Below are 20416 nucleotides of genomic sequence, written 5' to 3'. Positions count from 1 at the left end.
AGCAATTCTACAGTGGTTTACTGAGAATTCTCACCTGAACAGATTCCTGCTACTTTGGGGATATTAGTAATTGAGGGGACTTTGAGTTAATAATGGAGTCCTCAGCTGTGCATCAAAGGCTGTTTTGTTCTGGTCCTTCAATAATTGACATTAACAATATTCACTGCAGTGATGAATGGGGTTAAGATAACACTCTGTAAGTCTCCTATTTTTAAATTTTTTATTATTTTTCCATAGGAGTTTGTACTAGATCAGATACAATTTTTTGAGAGTCTAGTTGAGGGGAAAATGTAATTTTGATTCCGACTTTCTGGATGATTATGACTGAAATCAAAAGCTGAAACTTACATTTCACCAAAGTGTGAATGATCATGTTGAATTTTATTGGCATACAAAACTACAGTTACTCAGTTCCAAATACTCACTCTCAACTGCTCAAAGTCCTTCAAACAAAAACTGGTGTAATTTTTACCTAATCTAGTTTTTATTTAAAAAGGAAGAAATCTAGCTCACATGCTTTAAACTTCACCTCTATTTCTACTCTAAGGATAATGACGTTTCCATCTTTCTGGAAATTGTATTCCTCCCTTGGCTGAACTAATAAGCAAGAGTTCTTAGCTCAACTTGTTTGCTAATTGTCAGTCATGTAGGAGTAATTTTTTTTTCAAGATCCTTAACTGTAAGTTTCACACTCAGTATGTTGAATCTGATAATGAATTATATCCAGGCAATTTAGCATTCTTAATTAATTTTGTGTTGTTGGGGATTTAAAAACTAAAATAAGCCCATCAGAGTTCTTGTACTTAATGTCCTAGCTTGAAAATTTTCCCTTTTTTATGGACTAATAGGGCTGTGTGTTTTCTTGTACTTTGTCAAACATCTCAGAGCAACACCACTACAATTTCAAGAATCTTAAACCATGAAAGTGCTGTCATCTGCTTTGTATCAACGTCATTTTATGGGGTTTTAGCACAGAGGACAGTTTCCTGGGAAAATTAATATGCAGTTTTAGCCTGGTTTGCCCTGTGAATGTCAAAGTCTAGTTTGAACTACATTATGGTTAATGGTGATGATTTTCTATTACCACTGACAGAAACTTGATCCCACTTCTGCGAATGATGTTCAGAATTTTACTGCACTTCTCCATATTGCATAGCTCACTTCTTCAAGAGTGAGAATGTAGTTCTTCAATTCCCTATCCTGCTTCATGAAATAAAACAATGAGTTTCATTCCACGGGGATTAATTGGTAGCAACAGAGTTTCTACAGAATATCATGCACTCTTAAACAATACAGTACTCGCCTTAGTAGTTTCTGCAAAACCACTATGCTGTGTAATTCCATTTTTATAGCTCTGTTTTATTCTTGAAATGGAGGAAATATGATGCCATTTTTGTTTATTTCAGTAATTATTCAAGGATCTTAAAGAGTTTGCTGGAAGAAATCTTCTGAAGGATTTGCTCTTACTAGTAAATCTGCCCAGCTTGTTTTGTCGTGCCTTTGGGTAGACAGCTGAATGAGGATGTTGTTAGAAGATGAAAACCTTCTCAAGCAATTCTTCACCACAAGGTACGTCTCAAAGAGACAGCTTGATCTCAAGCTGAACAGGAGGGCCATGTCTTTACAGTAAAACTAATAAAAATAGTTAATAGATAGAGACTATAGGGATGGTTCTGTTCAAAATCAGCCAGACAAGCATGTGCCAGTGTTAAAAGGGATATTTCTGCAGCATCAAGGATGGCCAACACCTCCAATAGAATAAAGCCATCCTGTTCATCAGGCACAGTGACAAATGACTCCCTGTCCAGTTATGGGCTTGCTATCTGGTGTTAACAGCTTCATATGCAAAGACTAATCTATGTGTTTTAGCCATTTATCTCAAGTCTTTTCTGTTTTAAACATGACATCCCCAAATTAATGCCCAAAGAGTGATACCAGTCCTAAGTAAAGGAATATTTACTGGAGATCTCTCTTAAGTTTCCATTATAATTTGTAGCTGCAGATCATTTAGTTACTGCCAAGTTAAAAGTAATGGAAGAGATACTGTAGAACAAGAAGTCTCGGAAAAGTTTTTGTTCAAATTTGTCTCTTCAACTTCTCCTTTTTCAATAATCTACACAAAACTCTTAAACTCTTGGGTTTAATGTGTTTGCTTTCTTTTCCTCTTCCTTCTAATTTTTTTTTTTTTTTTTTTTTTTTTTTTTGCCAGTGCTTATCCCATCTTCTTTTCTCTCAGCAGGAATCTGAATTGCTTTCTCCAGACATGGGGTTCAACTCAGCTGGAAATCATACTAAGCAATTCTTATGAGAAATGTGAATGCATTTCACATGCCATGTACTCTCACCAAGAAAACATTGTGCTGCTGCACAGTGGGAATGCCTTCTCTTGTCATACAATTAAATCTTAAAGAATTTTTTTTTTACATAGATCTCAGATTAATTTGAAGATCACTGAATATAATTGTGCTGAATTTTTTTTTACTTTTTTACCTGCTAGCTAATTTTTTCCATATTGTGAGGGAAGAGTTCCCAAGGAATTTTTTTTGTTGGGAGGAGGGGAAAGCGGGGAATCTGCATCTAAAATATCATGTGTTTCTTGAGAATTATCTCAAGAAAAATACACTCAAACTTCCTTATAATTATGAGGTTCCACAAGTTGCTCTGTTTTTTGGAAGACACCAGCCTGTTTCTGAGTGCTGTGGGTGGCCATGAGGGAAATACAACCATCATCCTTCTTTCTTATTTTCTTTTTGACCAAAATTAATTTTTCTTTTACATGTGTATCACAAGAATATGCTGTTTTCCCCTCTTTTTGGTTCCAACCTGTCCTAAAACAAACACTGCCAAAGCTCAAGTACTTTTATGGTCCATAAAAGTTTTTTTGTCTCAGCCATTCTCTCACTGCAAGTATTTTCAACTAAGGCACATCAACTCTTTTGTTGATAACTTTTGTTGCCTGTCTTGCCTTTTACTGTGACTCTTGTAAGCGTTGAGTGAGAGGTATGAAATATAAAGTGAGGATGATTTTAGATTACAGAAACTGGAAATTAAACAAGTAAAAACAAGCTACACTTTTAGGTCAGTTTGCCACTGGCTTTAAAAATAAGTAATAACACTGCTACAAATCTAAGTTGAGCTCCCTCACCATGACTTTTTTTTTATTTAGGCATGTATTCACAACATAAATTTCTTTCTATTTCTGGACATTACAGCTTCCCAAAACTGTGGTTTAGTTACCCTGTTCCTGTACTCCTAAGGTTCACTACTGACAGTATCATGAGTGCAGCATTTTTCACTGCTACACCTTATGGTCACTTGGGGTTTATAAATCAATTCTGTAGGACAAATCAAGTGAAGCAAAAAATTCAATGCTTTGAGAATAATTAAATTATTTTTTTTTATTTCTGAGAATTATATGATTAAATCTTGAAATAATCATGCCTCTCTCTAAAGGAAAAATCCCTAAAGAAATTCAAAATATCTGTGTATGGTCCCCATGTAATTTCCCTTATCTGTTCTGATCATTTCAAGCAGGTCAGTCATCTTCCCTCCTCTCCCCTCTGTGAGCCCACAGAAGCTCTGACAACTGTCTCTCTCTGCAGTTGTGTCACAGTCCCTTGCCTGGTATTACAGACTTCACTTACCAAACTTACACCTCACCCTTTCATTCTCTCCCTAAGCAGTAAAGACAGCTTCCCAACTGTCTCAAACCTTGAGAGCCTTGAAATAGGAATTCTTGAAGTCCTGATTTGGCAGGCATCTCCTTTGTTCTCCTTCCAAGGAAATACCACCATTTTCTAAAGTTGGAGTAGGCTGGACAGTTTTCCCTAATCCCTACCATTCCATTGTTCATATAAATCATTCATTGTTCATTTTGACAAGTGCCAAAGTTTTGGTGACCTTTCTCTTTGCTTGGTTTCCAATGGTGAAATAGATGTGACAACTAAGGCTTTGCTTGATTGCATTAATAAATAATGTATTCAATAATCTAACAGTTTAATATTCTCCACCAGAACTAATAAGGTTCCCGCAGGTGATTTTTTTCTAGATGACAACCCCTGTATGTTACCTTTTCAGTCAATTTTTTTTTAAATAGTAGTTTGTTATCATGAGGAAAAGAAAAAAAATGTGTAATTTGATTTTCTTCCACGTTTAACCTGATTTTACAGTGAGTTATCTTAGAAGAGACAATCAGCAATTCTAAGTCCCTGCAGAAGAAAATGAGAAAAGATATTAAAATCATGTCTACAGTCTTTAATGGGTAGATATAAATGTGCTAATCAGTATAGCTCCAAGTCCATCAAAGCACAAGCACATCAAGTAGCAGAGGTTCATAAGGTCTAGATAAAAATCTCTTTCAAATATTCTGTTAGTCTATGTATATGAATTTACATTCGTTAACAGGCTTAAATATGCATAAGGAAAATGGATTCAGCTCTGGGCTATTATCATGAAATATTGTGGCACATCTATTAGTAGAGAATAATATCTAAATTCAGTACCTGAATAACTCAACTTTAGCACAACACTCTTAACAATGTGAGCAGCATGATTTAGTGGGTGTGAGGGAACTCACTTTTTTTCCCTTTACATCTAGGGGTGCTTTTGCAACATATAGGTGAATATTTGACTTCAAAAAGAGAAGATAAGTACCCTTTATTTCCATATGCTCATCCAGGAAAGCACATTTGGAATATCTTTGTTAGAACTTCATGCAATAAATTATGTATGATCTTGATTATATCTGAATATTCAGGTTACACATTAAAAATACATAAAAGAGACCCCTCTGTGACACCTCAGCTTTTCAAATTCAGTTTATTCTGGGATGTCACAAAGATGCTAGCTGACCTGAATCAGTCAGATTTCCTTCTAAGACTAGACCTGCAGTGTCCTGGCAATCCTACAATTGCATCTGCATTGCAGTAATGTGAAGAATCATTCTTTGCACCTAAGTGCTACTTTAAAAAAATGAGGTCATCTATACCTGAGATACATCTTATAGAAAACCTGAGAATAAAAAATCATCCATTTATCACAAGTCCCTTTAAAGAACTTTGATGTAATAAGGGACTAATAGCTTATTTTTGCTGTCACCAACACTCTGCTTTCTATTTTGTCATATTCAATGCCTTTTCATTTTGCAGTCAGAGGCCAAAAGGTATGTCTTCTCTTTCAGTCAGAATAATACTTTCCTGCTCTGAATAGACCTGCTCCCAAAGACTTCACATCTACAGAATTATTAGCTAATGTCTATTTCAATAGTGTCTGGAAGGATACAGCCACATTAGACACTGAGTCGTGAGGGCAGCCTCCCCTTCACTTTCAGATTTTGGTGAAATTTCAGAAGATTCTTGGGTGAATCCTTTAATTCATAGATAATGATTGCCAAAAGAAGATTTAATTCAGTCGTCCTCTGTTCATGATCTCAAAATCTCGTGAAACTCAAGAGTATCATAGAATTATAGAATGGTTTGACTTGGAAAGGACATTAAGGATCAACCCCTTCCACTGAGACACTAAAGGAAGAAAAGAATCCTGTTCTGCAGGAACAACTTTAGGAAAATCATTGGCTTTTTATAATGTTTTCTAATATCATGCTATTGTATTACTTCTGGCAATAATAAGAAGCAGCCTGTAGTACTTAATGTTTGAATGAGGCTACTGCCAAGTGGCTACTGCTCCTGCATTTGTTTTTATAATGTTGTTTGCATATGCATACCATCCCTCTCTATTAACTACTCCATTATATATTTTCATCCTGTATAAGCAATGCAAAGAGGGCACTGTAAAGTGGTAACAAACAAAAAAATCAACTGCACAAAATTCCATGTCCCCTCAAGCCCTATGACTTGTGTAAAGCAGTGGGTTTTCATGAATTTTCCTTTGAAATGCTGCTATAATACCACAGGTTAGAAAAAGAACTTACAAGGAAAGACCTGGAAAAAAAAAAATGACAGCAGAGATCTGAAGCTGATGGGAGCTACTCTCTGCTGTGACTTTTTTAATACAAAGCCTTGGTTTGAAATAAGTTAGCAGTGCTATTAAAAAAAACAAACCAATAACTAGTGATGCTATGTAATCTGTTTTCTGACAGGGGAGCCTTTCATAAAAGTAACATAAAACATGTTACTTTTAATTGAATAGAAAGAATAAAGAAATTGAATACTAGGAGAGAAAAATGTTATATGAGAGTTTCGTAGTGGAAATTAGAACTACCAATTTGTTCGTAGTTGATTTACTTTTAAAACTCGAAACTAAAGTTGCTTTCAGAAACTTTCAGATATTTTATTTAGTTTTTTTAGTTTTTTACCTTCATCTTCAAATCACGTTATAATTTAACATGCAGCTTTTATCCACTTATAAATCAGCTATTCATCTCATATAACTCGGGGGATATGTCCCAGAGAAAGCTTTCTGGGACAGAAAGCTCAAAGCCCAAGAGCTTGTTGTAGACCTGGGGAGGGCTCTGGCAGCTTTATTTCCTCTGTGATAATACAACCCTCTCCACAGAGAGTAAAAGGATACAAGGGGGAAAAAAATATAAGAAAGGCAGTGGCATAAAAGCAAGACAGCATGGAAAAAGGGGAAACAGAGGAGAGTGCTTAGGCGCTGGTAAAAACTGAGGGAAAGAGAAAAAGGGATTAAAGTGTAGGAGTAGAATGAGAAAAAGAGAAATGGGAAGGAAAAACAGGTTTTCAAGTTTCAGTGGTAAAGTGTACGACTGCTATAAATACTCTGAGAACTATAAGGGAGGTAAGAGGAACAGTCTGTGATCTGGTGTTCGGGAGTCAGCACCGAATAAAAGGAAAATTAATCACTCATGAAGAACAAATACTTTATTCAAAGCATTGGATTACAATAAATAGTCACATTGGTCACTAGATACCTTGTGCATGCAGGGCAGACACAAGTCTTTATCTATAAACCATTTTGTTAACCTGTTATTAACTTTTGACTGTTGGACTCTGAGATGTAACATTAAGAAGGGAATAGGAGACAAGTCTCATGTACCGTGTCGGTGCCAATGGTCTGTGCAAAGCTGTTTATAAATTGCAAGCTGGCCAAATGGCACCTATGCCTGCTCTTTTTGCTTTCTCCCTCCCTTCTCCCCATGCTTTTTAAGGCTAGAAATTGCACACAAAATAGGCACAGCAGAAGGATTTATTTATGGAGACCACAGTTTTATACCTCCTCATTAGTTTCCATTCCCTCTGAGAATATTCAGGAGGTGTTGCAGGAGGTCAATATCTTCTGAGAATACTTCAATAATATTCTGGCCCCTCTGCTAAGTGTCCTGTACCCCTAGACATCCAACAAACAGCAAGACAGTGTGCTAGAGAGTGCTTTTTATTTCACCTTGACAACTAGGATGTATTTTGGAGTGAATCATTGTTTTTACATGCATAAATCTCACATTTAACATTCCATATGGGGGGGAGGGGGCAGAAGTGTCAAAAAGTGTAGACTCTAAATACATTTCTTCTTACTGTTCTGGTGTTACACCATATTTCAAAACATTGTGTTAACATGCAGCTGCTGAGCTACACAGTTTCTAATGCTAAGCTTTTCCATATTTCAATGGGGTTAAGAGAAAAGGAAGAGAAAATTAAATAGTTATCTTCAAAGCCCACCTTGCATAAAGCCAGTATGGGACCTGAAGCCTGCTTTGGGGAAGTAGATAAATAAAAAGGATGAGAGTTGCTTATATTATTTCTTATAGTTAAGTTTAATGAATTATAAAATTAAATATACACAAATAAAGAACATTATACTAGCATGGGGTATGTAGACAGATGGTGCAGTAAGTGCATTTTCATAGCATTGTTGTATGACCTCAAACCACAGATTTATGCACAGCTTTGCAGTATATGTCTGGCTTGAAACATGTGGACAGTTCTATATTAGTTGAAGAACTCGGAACATGAGTAAACATTAGAATAGGAATGATGTAAAAAGATTTACAGATAAATCTTTGTTGCAACTCTTCATCTTTGTTAGCAGGGATGTGCTGTTAAGTGCAGTCAGTTTAGATTCAGTCTGAAAGAAATTGAATACTAAGAGAGAAAAATGTTATATCTTTTATGTCCTAACCATAAGATAGCAATCAGTGAGGTTATAATTTAATTCTACAAAATACGATTATACGTTTTCCCTGGAGTCAGATGAGTTCATTCAGATGAATCTTTTATTCTAAGAATGCTTTGAATGTGCCTGAATATTTCTACCTGAGGTTCTTGCTATTCTGTTCACTCTTGCACCAAAATAAAGCATATATCACAACTATCTGTATATACCAGAAGTTTTCATCACCTACAACCACTACCTCTATTTTATTTTAAGATGAAAGAGCTGTAATTGCTAAATGACATTCGAATTATTATCAACACACCTTGCAGAGACAATAGGATTAATATCACACTAAGATTTCTTTGTTCACTTCACAGACTCATACAGACACCTGACCATCATTATAGTAAATTACCAAAGCCAAGAGTCTTTGCCATTTTAGTGCACAAGCCTTTTTTTAATACATTTTTTGCCTTTTTCAGTCTCAGGACTGTGAACTGCATCATACCACCTTTAAAGCACTTTCTGGTTTGCTTTTTTTCCTCTGGCTCTACGAACAAAGGAGAAGGGGAAACAAGGTTTGAAAATTTAAAAGTTTTGAGGCTTAGCGTAGGTAGAAAAACATTCTTGCCTGAAAGGTGCCTTCTTACATGGCTGGTGTGGTAGACAGAGATATCACTGAAATCAAAGATGAGTCCTGCTCAGCTAAGGACTAGCAATATCTTACTCTGCTTGTGCAGGTGACAAGGAAACAGAAAACAAATCTGTTATAAAATTAAATACTATGGAAAGGTGGAATAAGCTGCAAAGAATAAAAAAAAAAGGCATCTTTGTAAGCTAATCTTATTAGGTATGCTTATAGTAATTGAAGAAGGGGTTTAATTTTCTAAGGGGAAGTTTGAGGTAATTAAGAGATGTTAATATGCACTGAAAATGATGGTGTGTCCCAGAAGGAAAACACAGAAGTGCTAGAAACTTTCAGCAGGTAGCTAGAAATTCAGAGGAAAATGGGAAGACAAGGATTTTATCTTCTCTGATTTCAGTTCCCTGACCAAGTCAGAAAAATTTCAGAGTCTGTAAACAGAATTTCTTGGATGAGCAAGAGAAAAGAGCACTATTGCTCCTGGTAAATCTTTATGTTAATTATAAAATAAAGTTTGGCGACTGAAACTCTATGAATGGTTTAATGGAAAAGTTATGATGGGATGGAAAAAAAATACCAATTCAAGAAGAGCTTTGCAAGTCTGACTAGTCAAATCATTGAAGTATATTTTTGTTCACTTTGCTTTTAATGATGTATAGACACATTCTATAGCATTGTGTATATTTTTCCATACACTACTTCAATTAAATGCTTTAAGGGAGAATCTGAAATTAAAATTCCTGTGTAAATCATTGACCTTCACCTCCCATGCCTTTATATAAGTGAAATTGTAAGTGAAATCTGGCAAGCCAAACACGGCTAACATAGAGATGGGTAGTTCACATATTCAAACTAGAATTCTTTCTGTTCATCAGTTATGAAAACAAGCTTTAATCATATATTCTCTGTATGCATATTTTCCCATGCCTGAGTCAGAATATAGGAAATCAACTTCTTCTTTCCCTTTGAAGCCACATTTATGTACTGAATTATGAGCCCTTTCCAATTACCAGTGTTTCATACACTACTAAGTTAAGTTGATTGCAAACAAAATGTATCAGACTACATACATAAATATATATATTCTTGCCATACAAACAACTAATTTGGGATAATTCTGACCATTCTTTCAATAAGCAAAGGTGCTATCTTCTGGAAGTGATAGTCATCATTGCTATTCACCAGTAAACTGAAGGAAACTGCAGTACCTTATCTAAATAATAAATGTGGATTTGATAGCTGCTTTGGGAATATCAAGAACGTCTTTTTGTACTATTGTGTAGGTGTGTGTGAAAATTTATTCCTCTGCAAAATGTCTGCTACTTTTATTTTTTTTAAATATTGACTAAGAAGCTGTATTACATTATTAGGTATTTAAGCATTTAAGTCCTACCCTATCTAAATTAGTGCAGCAAAATGTAAATTTATGAGTAACTGAACAGGCTTCTGACACAGAGCTTGCATTTCTGTTTCTCTAAGCAGTTGGTAGAAAAACAGTTGGTGTGGCCATCAACCACAAGCACAAGGCTTTGAAGCTGGTATTTTTTTCATTGATCCATGTGGCTGTTCTACAAAATACATGTTAGCTCCTGTTTTCCCTTTGAGCAGATCATGGAAGGTTTTAGGGAGTAGAATGAGAGAGTGATCTTCTTAACTTCAGAAATAACTGCTACTTTCTACCATTAGAGCAACAGTTTTATTGAGGACCAATGTCAGTATTCCCCATTCTTCAGCCTGTTGTGGATGAGTAATATCACAGGAACAGACTGCTTGAGGCAATACTTGCATTACTCCCTAAAACATTAGGTGATATCAGAAGCTATCTACTACAGGTGAAATGAAACACTTTTCAAAGCAACAGCCTTCATTTGCATGTCAGTCAAAGGAAAGTTAATCAAAATTAACATTACTTCTTTAGATTTAACAATATTCAAAGTGTGCAATTATCAGATGCTAAATATTTCTGGTTCATGATCTTTCATTTTAATTATCTCTGTTACTGGAAGTTTCTCAGTTTAAAGTACATTCTGAAGTTAGACACTGTCCATTAAACAGTCATTAGAGATCTATAACTGTGAGATAGCCACTAAATCATATGAGCTGTCAGTGATTTGAAGCACCAATTATCCAGAAAACACAAGGGAAATCTTACTGCAGGGTGTACCAGGACAGCACTGAAAGAAATACTAATCAGAAAATAGTTTCCTTCAGACCTTTTCCTGTAAGAGTTGCAAATATAATTATTCTTCTTCAATGGCTTTCCATGTTAATGTAAACAAAATTTGTGCAGCAAGTGGTTTTAAAGAGCTTTGGTTTTTATTGGCCCTTCAGCTTTGAACTGAAGACCCACATGGATCTGGGATTTTGTACCCTTTGTTTCATTTGACCTTTCTGTGGTCTGACATAATTTCATCACTTGCATGTCAAGCTGGTGCTATTTAGCTTTCACTTTTAACTAAACACAAGAAAACGGTCTTTATTTTAGATCTCAGTAATAGTAAAAATATGTAAATAACTCTTAATGTATGTGTCTTCTTTCCAGGTGTTTACCTCACTGCCCAGACTAAAGAAATGCTAAGTCTGGCTAATGATATGCACTATTATTCAAAATTATAATAAATATAAGACATTTTTAATAACCATTCTATCCTACCAAGTACAAGTATTGAAAATTTTGAGAATGTAAAAGGAATAGGATTATCTGTGAAATTCAAGTAAAATGTTCTGTATTCATTTGGAAGATAAATTGCAGTAAATTATATTTTCCTCAGAAGATTTGTTAATTAGTGTTAGAGAAATATTTATATTGGCTGTCCTGTGAAAATTAAATTGCTTACATTTTAAAAGTGATTAGTATTTAGCATGGATGTTGAATCTTTTTACTGTTAATAATTCAGTACAGTTTCTCATAAACCATACCGTAGGCAGTTTTGTTGTAATAACAGGCTGAGACACATCGTATTCTACATTTATGAAACAACTAGATATTTTGTGATTCCCTATTAAAAACAGCACAAATACAGGAAGATTTTAAGCAGACAAATGTTAAAATCCTGAAACAATCCTAAAGTGCTTTCTTTTTTTCCTCTCTCACTTCTTTTAAGGTGACCAGAGTAGTCATGGGCTCCAGTTGAATTTTCAACCACTAAACCCAGCAGCAGGATCACAGTAAAGGATTTGAATCAAAGACATCAAGATTGAGTCATGGTGAGTGGATTTTTGATCACTAAGAAAACCTGTAGAATTTGTAAAGGCAAGAAAAAAAAAATTCTGTGGAAAAGACATATAAGTAACAACAAAAGAAACAAAAATGGGATTACAGCACTGTCTCTTTCTTGAAATGGTGATAAGAGAAGTGTGGGCACTATTTTCAGTTAAGTCTTGTACATCAGGACAGCATACTTACTATCTTTCTCTTAAAATAATGCAATAAAAATCAATGTTCCTTGAGTTCATAAAATTGATCCCTGAAATTCCTATACCAAGGGGACATTTTTTGCTTCCTTAAGATAATTTATATTATGTCATATTCTACAAGAATATTAAACAAAAGGCAATTCCATTAACTCCTTTTAATATTGGAAGGGTATATTCTAGAAAGGAAGCAAAACAAAATCAAAGTATTTCACACCTCTTGCAGAACCAAAATATATTTAGCTGTGTGAATTTTGATCCATTAAATCTGATCTATAAACACTGATGGTCCATCTCTACCAGTGTTGACTGTCCAGCACACTTAAAGAAAGACAACATTGTGACTTTTCTTGATGGCTTTTCTTCAGCCTTAGGATGAATTGGCTGATGAAAATATCTGTGCAGGAGAGTGCTGTGCTTCCAAAACAAATCTATTTTCCACTTCTACACTTTTTTATTGCTGCCCATCTGTGTGCTAGCTAGAATTTCATGCTTCCAAATCTGATTGTAGCATCAAAGTTATAATTATATAACTTTCCCCCCAGGAAAAGTATTGCACAAGATGTAATCTTCTTCATTCATTGATCCCTTGTACTGAAATCGTGTGTTCTACAAAAAAAAGAAAAATAAAATTAAAAAAAAATCGAATCTCCAGGGAACTCACTGAAGCACAAAAATTTCTTCAGCTAATTCAGAGCAGCTCATGGCATTTTTCACTTGCAGACCCCAATGTAATTTCAAGAAAACCCTAATACTGTTGCTGTGGTGGGTCCTTAGGGAAGCAATTACCACCAGCGAGAGTCACTCCTTTTCCCTGCTATTTCCTGCTCTTAATTTTCACAGAGGGACCCAACAAGGAACTGAACAACAAACTAGCATAAGACACCTGCACCTGCTCTGAATGCCCCCAGAAACCAATTATTCTTAAAAAGAAAATATAAAATAATGCATTGCATGCATTTTTATCCTTACATCCATTTATTATTTGCCATTAAAATAATCCTGTGCACCCAAATATTTTAAAACCTAAACTTGAATAAGTTATGCTACTCAACATATATTTTTAAAAAGAACTTCAAAGTTCACTCAGTTGATCTTTTTAAGCAATATACTTGTTTTAAAGGTAGTTCTGAGCAAGAGCTTGTATAGTTTCCAATACAAGGAGACTGCAATGCTTGCTGAACAGCAATTCTTTCTCTAGGAAAATACATGTGGCATGTAATAAAGGAGGCCATAATTGGAAAGAAACAAAAAAGAAGAAACATCACAGGAATGCTGAGATGGTTGTTTTCATCAAACAGATTATCTAGAGTCAAACTGAAAGCAGCCTGGCAGACTTAAAATAGGATGCTAGTAAGAATATTTGGTGACTATCAGTAAAAATGTAAACACCAATCTTCAGCAGTCTCCAGCATTTTATAATAGCTGTTTAGAACTTCTAAACATATGTGTGCATATATAGAAGTGCATATGTAGAAACTAACTCCAGCTACCCTATCACAGCTCCTAGCTGCCTATCACAGCTAGGCAGTTGAGCTTTACAATAGAGCCCTGAAATTTAGAATAATCCTTATAAGTTTCACTGGAAACACAGGATCATGAGCTTCCTATTACAGACATCTAGATTAGGTGCCTAAGTCTAGAATATATGAATTAGATTTTTCTGTTTCATTAATTTGCCTGCTTCTTTTTCTTGTTTTTTGTTTGTTTTTTTTTTTTGAGAGAGAGAGAGAGAGGAGCTGGTGATACAAGGCAGTACAAAGAAACAATCTTCTCATTGTTTCTGTATGTGAGTAATCAGGGACACTAGGAAGCCTGATACCCACATTTTTTGGCTCGGCTCTGTTTGTTGTCTAATCAAATTGCCTGGATGAGACATCCAAATTGATCCAGTATCTTTAGTCTCAAAAGAAAAATGGATACAGAGCCCAGTGAGGATTATGTGACTCAGTTTCACCTCTAGTCTCTGCAGTAATGATACAAACCCCTCTAGGTATTGCTCTCTGAACCATTATATAGCAAATGAGCATCCCTTGATAGCGTTAGTCAAGACGCTATGGGAGGGTCACATATGAGCTTCATAGGCATTGCAGGGGTGCAGGGCTTTTATGACAAAGGCTGAGATCTCCTTAGAGGTGTCATGTGAGAGCAGCCCAGCTTGTTATGACTGTTGTTTGGGGAATTTACCAACCAAGGAGAGGGCAAGGGTGCTGACATCAAACGTACAAAGGAACACTGAACGTAAGGATTTCTGCCTTAACTCCTTGTATAAACTGGCAGTTCTTTGTCAGGGCAAGCCTAATGGCTGTCCTATCATCTCACAAATCAGGAATACTTACCCACCCTCTGTGGCCCACAGCACAACCCAATTAGGAAACCACATGAGGCTTAGCAGCCTCAGAACTGTGTGCAGGGGCAGGCCTGGGTCTGTGGGAGGTGGCACACATCAGCTGACTCCACGCCTCTCCTAACAGGACCAACAAATACAGAGGCTGCACTTGGCACTGCTTCATGCAGATGCCATGGAAAGTCCATGAGCTCTTATGAAAACCACTGGACAGCACACCACAGCAGGAACGTGAGGAAACAAAGCACACGAGTAATGGCAAGTGTTTCCTCTGTGCCTGTGGCATGCTGCATCTTTCAGTGTCCTTGTTCTAGCCTTAAGTGAGCCTCAGGGTGGCAAAGGAAATGGGATGTGCAGCACATAATCAGTGGCCACACCACATGGGGAGATTTTGAATGATCAACTCCTATGTCACGTGCAATTTTGCCGATCTTGAAATATGGCAAATTACATTGTTCTAACACACTTTGGAGCTTCCAGAGTGCCCGCTGATTGTATTTTTTTGTGCCCCTACAGAGAGGGAACTGCCAATCTGCATGGGGTTTATTGTACCTAGTTAACTTTATAGGCCACGTGGAGGAGGGACATATGTCCTTGCTGAATAAAATTTCAATTTAAATGTAACTCTCTGCTTGTTGTCTAGAAATGTGGAGTCACATTTAATTGGCTTGCATTGATCGTTTGAAACTGCTTATTAGTTTAATGCGGTGTTTTGACAAAACTGTAGCCTTCACATAAATGGAAAGAGAGGTTGCTACTGGCAATTGTATTCAAATTTTCTGTTTACCAATATATCAATTTATAAAAAGCACATCTGTAACCCCCAGGATTTGCTGAGGTTTCTTTAACTATACACAAAAGTGGAATCTCAACAAAATTAAATTGTGCAGGCTGACAGTAAAACATTATTGTTTCTTCTATATGTAGTTCTTAATCTGTGTCCCAAGGAAATACTAATGTTTTTGAACAGGGATAAGTGTAGTGCAGCACTACCAGAATGGAAATCTGCAATATACCTTATAGGTAGCTGAGTATTTATAAAGGTATTTTACAGCACCAAAGACAAATTAGTTCCTCTATTTACATAAAAGTTTTTCAAACCTGATGACCATTGTAAGTATAGTGTTCAAGTAAAAATTGCCTTGCCTGCTCATGAAGGAATTAAATATAGCACCTGTAAAAGTGGGGAGAAAAAGAAACCCAAACATAAAACAAATGAAATAAGTACTGCTTGACTTGGACTTCCTTTGGTTTCATTTTCAAAACTTTGGATGAAGAAGAAAAACAAAACCTGATTGATCTGACTATTGCCACTTAGTTCCTCTTAGAAAAAGCTGCTATACACAGCAACTTCGCTGAAACAAACAGCGTTTGTTGACTGTTTCCAAGGGAAAAGACCACTCCCATGAAGTCACAAGTTTTGCCTCTGCTAGTGCTCAGTAACCCCTTAATCATGCTGTCACAACCTTTATATTTATGTCTTTGAGGTATATACAAGGGAAAAAAGACTTTTTGTTGCCTCAATGGTCTGGTTAATAAGCATTATCAGAGCTCTTATCGTGGTAAATTCTGCTTCAAAGTAAATTTTCAATAGCTCTATTGTGACTTGATTAAACTTGTTTGTTCTATTTTTACACCAGCCTTGCCTGCTGGTTCCAAATATATTACACATTCACACCTGAAGATGCCCCTATCTTTTCTTCATCTCTTGTTCACACTTTTAATTGACAGTTTTTGAACTATTGAGTAGCAATACCCACGAAGTTGCTATGTGGACTGCGCTAAACTTTAGCTCACAGTTTCATGTACTGAGTTGGACTTTTGCTGAAAAGGACTTAAATTCCACACTGAAAAAACATGATGTTTTTGTGGGAGTATTATAATGTTTTCAGTCTTTAAAATAAAGGAGCAGAGTTTTCTCAAATTCTCAGTGGCATCTACACAGTGTCTGTGAATGGACACGATCAGCAATTCAGTGTTTGCCATGCCACAAACTATATATGTTTACATGACAAATGATATTTCTGGCTCTTATAAACTTGTTATAATCCAAATAAAGTATGCATGTCTTAGCTGTAAAGTACTCAAATTCTGATCAGGCAATAAGTAATAAATATATATTCTCTGTTCTGAAATGTAGCCTAAGGCTTCTATGTGCTATCATGGTTTCATGGTTCCAAATGGAAAGTCTACTTGCTTTTTTTTTTGCCATGTGGATAAATGAGAAGAATTTTACAAGTTTTAAAACTGCAAACAATAGCTGAAGGGAAGAGGGAAGGAATATAGCACGCATAATTCATAAAAAATTTCCCCCAAATGAGCCCAAACTATATACGTGTAAAACATAGTTTATATAGTGTTTCCTCTGGTCATTTATTCTATTGACTATCAATCCCCATAATTAGAAAGTCATGCATTATTTCTTGTTTGCACTTATCTGCAGAGCTTTCAGCTCTTCACTGCTCTTTCATATTACATCTTTCTCTGCTATACTAAATATCCCACTAGTACTCAGCAGAAGTAATTCTGCAGGAAATTGCTTACAACCTATAATCAAGTTACCTTTTGAACTCTATTTTGAGAAAGTAGAGCAAGCAACTCACTGAAGATGTATTTTTTAGCATCTTCTCAGCATCTTTTCCTAGTTTTTAACTTCCCTTTTCACTAATTTAAATTATTGAAACTGTCAGAAAAGTAGGTCAAGTATTCATGAACCGGACTCTGTACAAAGATAATCATTAAACTCTGTAATTGACTTAGCCAGATGTTTGAGGCACTCCAGGGTGAAAATCATTGGGCTAAAGCAGTAGAAAGATGTCAGACTTGTTTACATGTATCCCAAAATGTTCTTTACCTATTTGCCTCTATTTGTTGCTCTTATGTTGGCCAGCTGATCAACTTGAACTTTTCAGTGAAAGCATCCAGATAAAGAGCATTAAAAAATCTTAAATGCTATTACACTACAGAGTGTAACACTACAAGATATTTAAAGGTAAGCACAGCCCCAATTTTGTTCTTTCTTTTAAGTTATGTGTCCAAATATTTCTTGCTCCTCTTGATGTCCCTTGCTAAGGGACACCTTGGTTTTGCGCCTTGGTTTTGTCCTTTGGTTATTTGATTTCGGCCAGCTAACCTGATCTATAATTTTGTAAGTACACATCATCTTTAACAACCTGATTTAATTTAAATCTCCAGTACAGTTCTCTCCTGCACTAAAGAATTAAAAATTACTGGTTAAACCTATCTGATTTTTCACTACTCTGTCTTTCCTCCCCCAGAATAGTATTGTTTAGACTTTAATTCTAAATACTGCATCACTAAGGAGCTGCCAGATTTCCTCAGGGTTTTTTTAGATCAGTATCCCAGAAGATTTCACCTATGAAACCTCTGATTTATGAAGTCTGCTTTCTGAAGCCTGCTATTTTTATTTTTTTGTACTGCACCAACTTTTCCAGCCAAAGCTTTCCCACAGCTGTATTTTGTCCAAACATGTCAAAAGTTTCAGACCAGTTTGGACTTTGTTAAACCACATGCGGATACTATAAAGAAGAAATAAAAATCATGTACATGCAACAAGCATGCAGGGAATAATGACTGCCTAAAGGTGGCAGCTTGTCAAAGGATTTTGTGATATTTTTTTATTTCATCTGATGAGGAAATAAACAGAAGAGGAAATCTTGCCCCAAAGGAAATCTTTGTTCATCATTGCAGCCAAGATGCAACATTTTTAAATTTTTAAAGCATATGCAGTAATACACACAGCTAAAACCACATGAACAAAATGTGAATCTTATGCCAAAATAAGCAACAAATTAATTTAAAGCTAAACAAAAAAAGTATTTCAAGAATTTTTGTAGAATTGCCTGCCTCACCTTGATTTTCCATGACTTTCCATGATCCAGCCATGAATAAAACATCTGAGAAAAATCCTGTGACTTGCTTAAAATCTTGTGAATTTTAGTAAAAATTACCCAGACTTATATCTTCCTTGATGGTGAGATGTCCTAAGAAGGATTTGACCTGCAACATTTGTCAATGAAGGAGATTCCACAGAAAGAGAATGAGCAGATAGCTCAAAGTGTAGCTCTTTCTGGTTGCAGCAGTATTAAAATCTGGCTATCTGATTTTAAAACCAGGCAGAAGTTTGCATGGATTCCTACCATGGGTTTAGACTGCAGGTTACAAATACTTCTTTAAAAAGGTACAAATTTCCTACCTTGTTCTGCAAGGACACCAGAGTGCCTCCAGCTGTGCTCAGTGTGGATGGTCTGTATGCAGAATGCCTTCTGCTTTGGGGTTTTGGATTATACTTTGTTATTGGAATGCAACCATTTAAGCTAAAACTACTTCAGTACACTGTTATTGATTATTTTTTTTTAATAGAAAATTCAAAGGCTTTATATATTTATAAAGAAATACAGAACTAGAGGAATACAGCACTAGTAGACATTTAAATTATGATAATCAAAAAATTATGATAATCAAAACACATACATTAAATTGTGTGAGATCAAAACCTTTAGATACACACGACATTTTTCAAGCAAGCAACAAAGGCTGAAGCTAAAAACTGTGTCAGCTTTTTGAAATCACAGAGCATTTGTACAAGTAAAATCCATTGCTAAATCGCTGTTTTCAGGCCACTGGAGATACAGTTCATTATCTGCAAGTTTTATTTCACTTTAACAGAATGCAGAAACTAGGTATTCCTCTGCCTGAGCCCTCTGAAGACTTAATTTCAGAGCACACCTGTAGGACAAAATGGAGTCAGACTCCATAGAAAATATAATGATGGCCCCTGCTGTTTTCTTTAATATGAGTGTGTGTCAGCACCAAGCAGTACTGATTGTGTTGCCTCCTTTCATGTCAGAGCACAGAGTTTAAGGCTTTTGAGCCAGGTGAGAAAAATTTCATTCAATGCTCTCCTGTCTGGGAGGAGTACACAAGGGATCAAGGGTAACAGAATGAGCTGTTTCTTTTAACCAAGCTACGTTCCTGAACAAAAAAATAATCCCAGACTCAGCCAGAAAGAGAGCACAAAACACAGTATGCCACTAAAATTCTAGCTGCTCAAGCACTTGTCTAGAATTTTTGTTTTATTATCCCTATCACAAAAATATTTCTTATAATTTACATCCTGGGATAAAATACAAAGCCAGGCTAAATGCATTCTTCAATGTTATCTTACTCTTCATTAAGGTTATGCTTTATATTCACAATGATATTAGAAAATTCAAGAATACTGGAAATAAATACCATCACGGGGAAAAAATTATTTTTATGGTGTTAATCAGACAGACACTTGGGGAAATATCAAATATTTTTACTTGAAATGCAAAACTGTTACTGAGTCTTGCAAGCCTGTACATCTCAGGTGTGTTTCAAAACAAAATCAGAAAACAAAACAAGGGAAAAAAAAACCCTGGGCTGTAGGTCATAGCTTCCTATGGTTTAACCATATATTCTGCATGGTTACTTTGAAAAGGTTTTCTCCATTTGTATTACTCCCAGGGATTTAGAACTATATGCTTAATACTGAAATCAATTTCTCATTTTGATTCAAGCTGCTCATAGAAATATGGATTTTTTTCATGCACAATTTAGTTGGAGGAAAGGAAGAAAAGCTCACCTAAATAAAAAAAATTTTGCTAATATAAGCTCCTTCACGACAGGCTATCAGCTGCCCCCAAACCCAACATCTTTGCTAGCTCTGTCAAGCAATTTTCATTTCATACTTCTCAAAAGCTGTAGTATTAGATACAGATAAGTGCTATATTTAGCTGCTGATTGCATCCAGTGTGTATCTGTGTAAAAGAACAATTTAAATAGTACCCCAGACAATGAATTCAAAGCCCCAGTGAATCTAGGTCCCAAATATTTGCCAACATTAAGAGAACGTTATGATACTTATTACATGTAACTATATAGCAATGACCTTGGGA

The 20416-nt window shown here is 35.7% G+C and overlaps 2 protein-coding genes across 8 annotated transcripts in view; both read left to right on the top strand.

Annotated features, from left to right (window-relative positions):
• Positions 1 to 11920, top strand: part of TMEM144 (transmembrane protein 144) — a 54751-nt gene extending 42831 nt beyond the window's left edge. For 2 of the 4 annotated variants that reach the window (XR_015287440.1, XM_086891080.1), the window contains one exon: positions 11818 to 11920. Coding sequence is in view for 1 of the 4 variants with exons in the window: in XM_086891080.1 (XP_086747206.1) it covers positions 11818 to 11847 (30 nt within the window). In the remaining 3 variants the exon portion in view is untranslated. Of the gene's footprint in view, positions 1 to 1406; positions 1570 to 11817 lie in introns of those variants that run through there. The other 2 variants (XR_015287437.1, XR_015287439.1) reach the window with 2 other exon arrangements.
• Positions 11818 to 20416, top strand: part of RXFP1 (relaxin family peptide receptor 1) — a 61560-nt gene continuing 52961 nt past the window's right edge. For 2 of the 4 annotated variants that reach the window (XM_086891075.1, XM_086891073.1), the window contains exons 1-2: positions 11866 to 11920; positions 17365 to 17466. The gene's annotated coding sequence lies outside the window, so the exon portion shown is untranslated. Of the gene's footprint in view, positions 11921 to 17364; positions 17467 to 20416 lie in introns of all 4 variants that reach the window. The other 2 variants (XR_015287434.1, XM_086891072.1) reach the window with 1 other exon arrangement.

This window comes from Cyanistes caeruleus, chromosome 5, assembly GCF_971803275.1.
Source record: "Cyanistes caeruleus chromosome 5, bCyaCae1.hap1.1, whole genome shotgun sequence".
Classification (NCBI taxonomy): domain Eukaryota; kingdom Metazoa; phylum Chordata; class Aves; order Passeriformes; family Paridae; genus Cyanistes; species Cyanistes caeruleus.
Note: the sequence above shows the minus strand (reverse complement) of the source record. Positions and strands in the feature narration are given on the sequence as shown.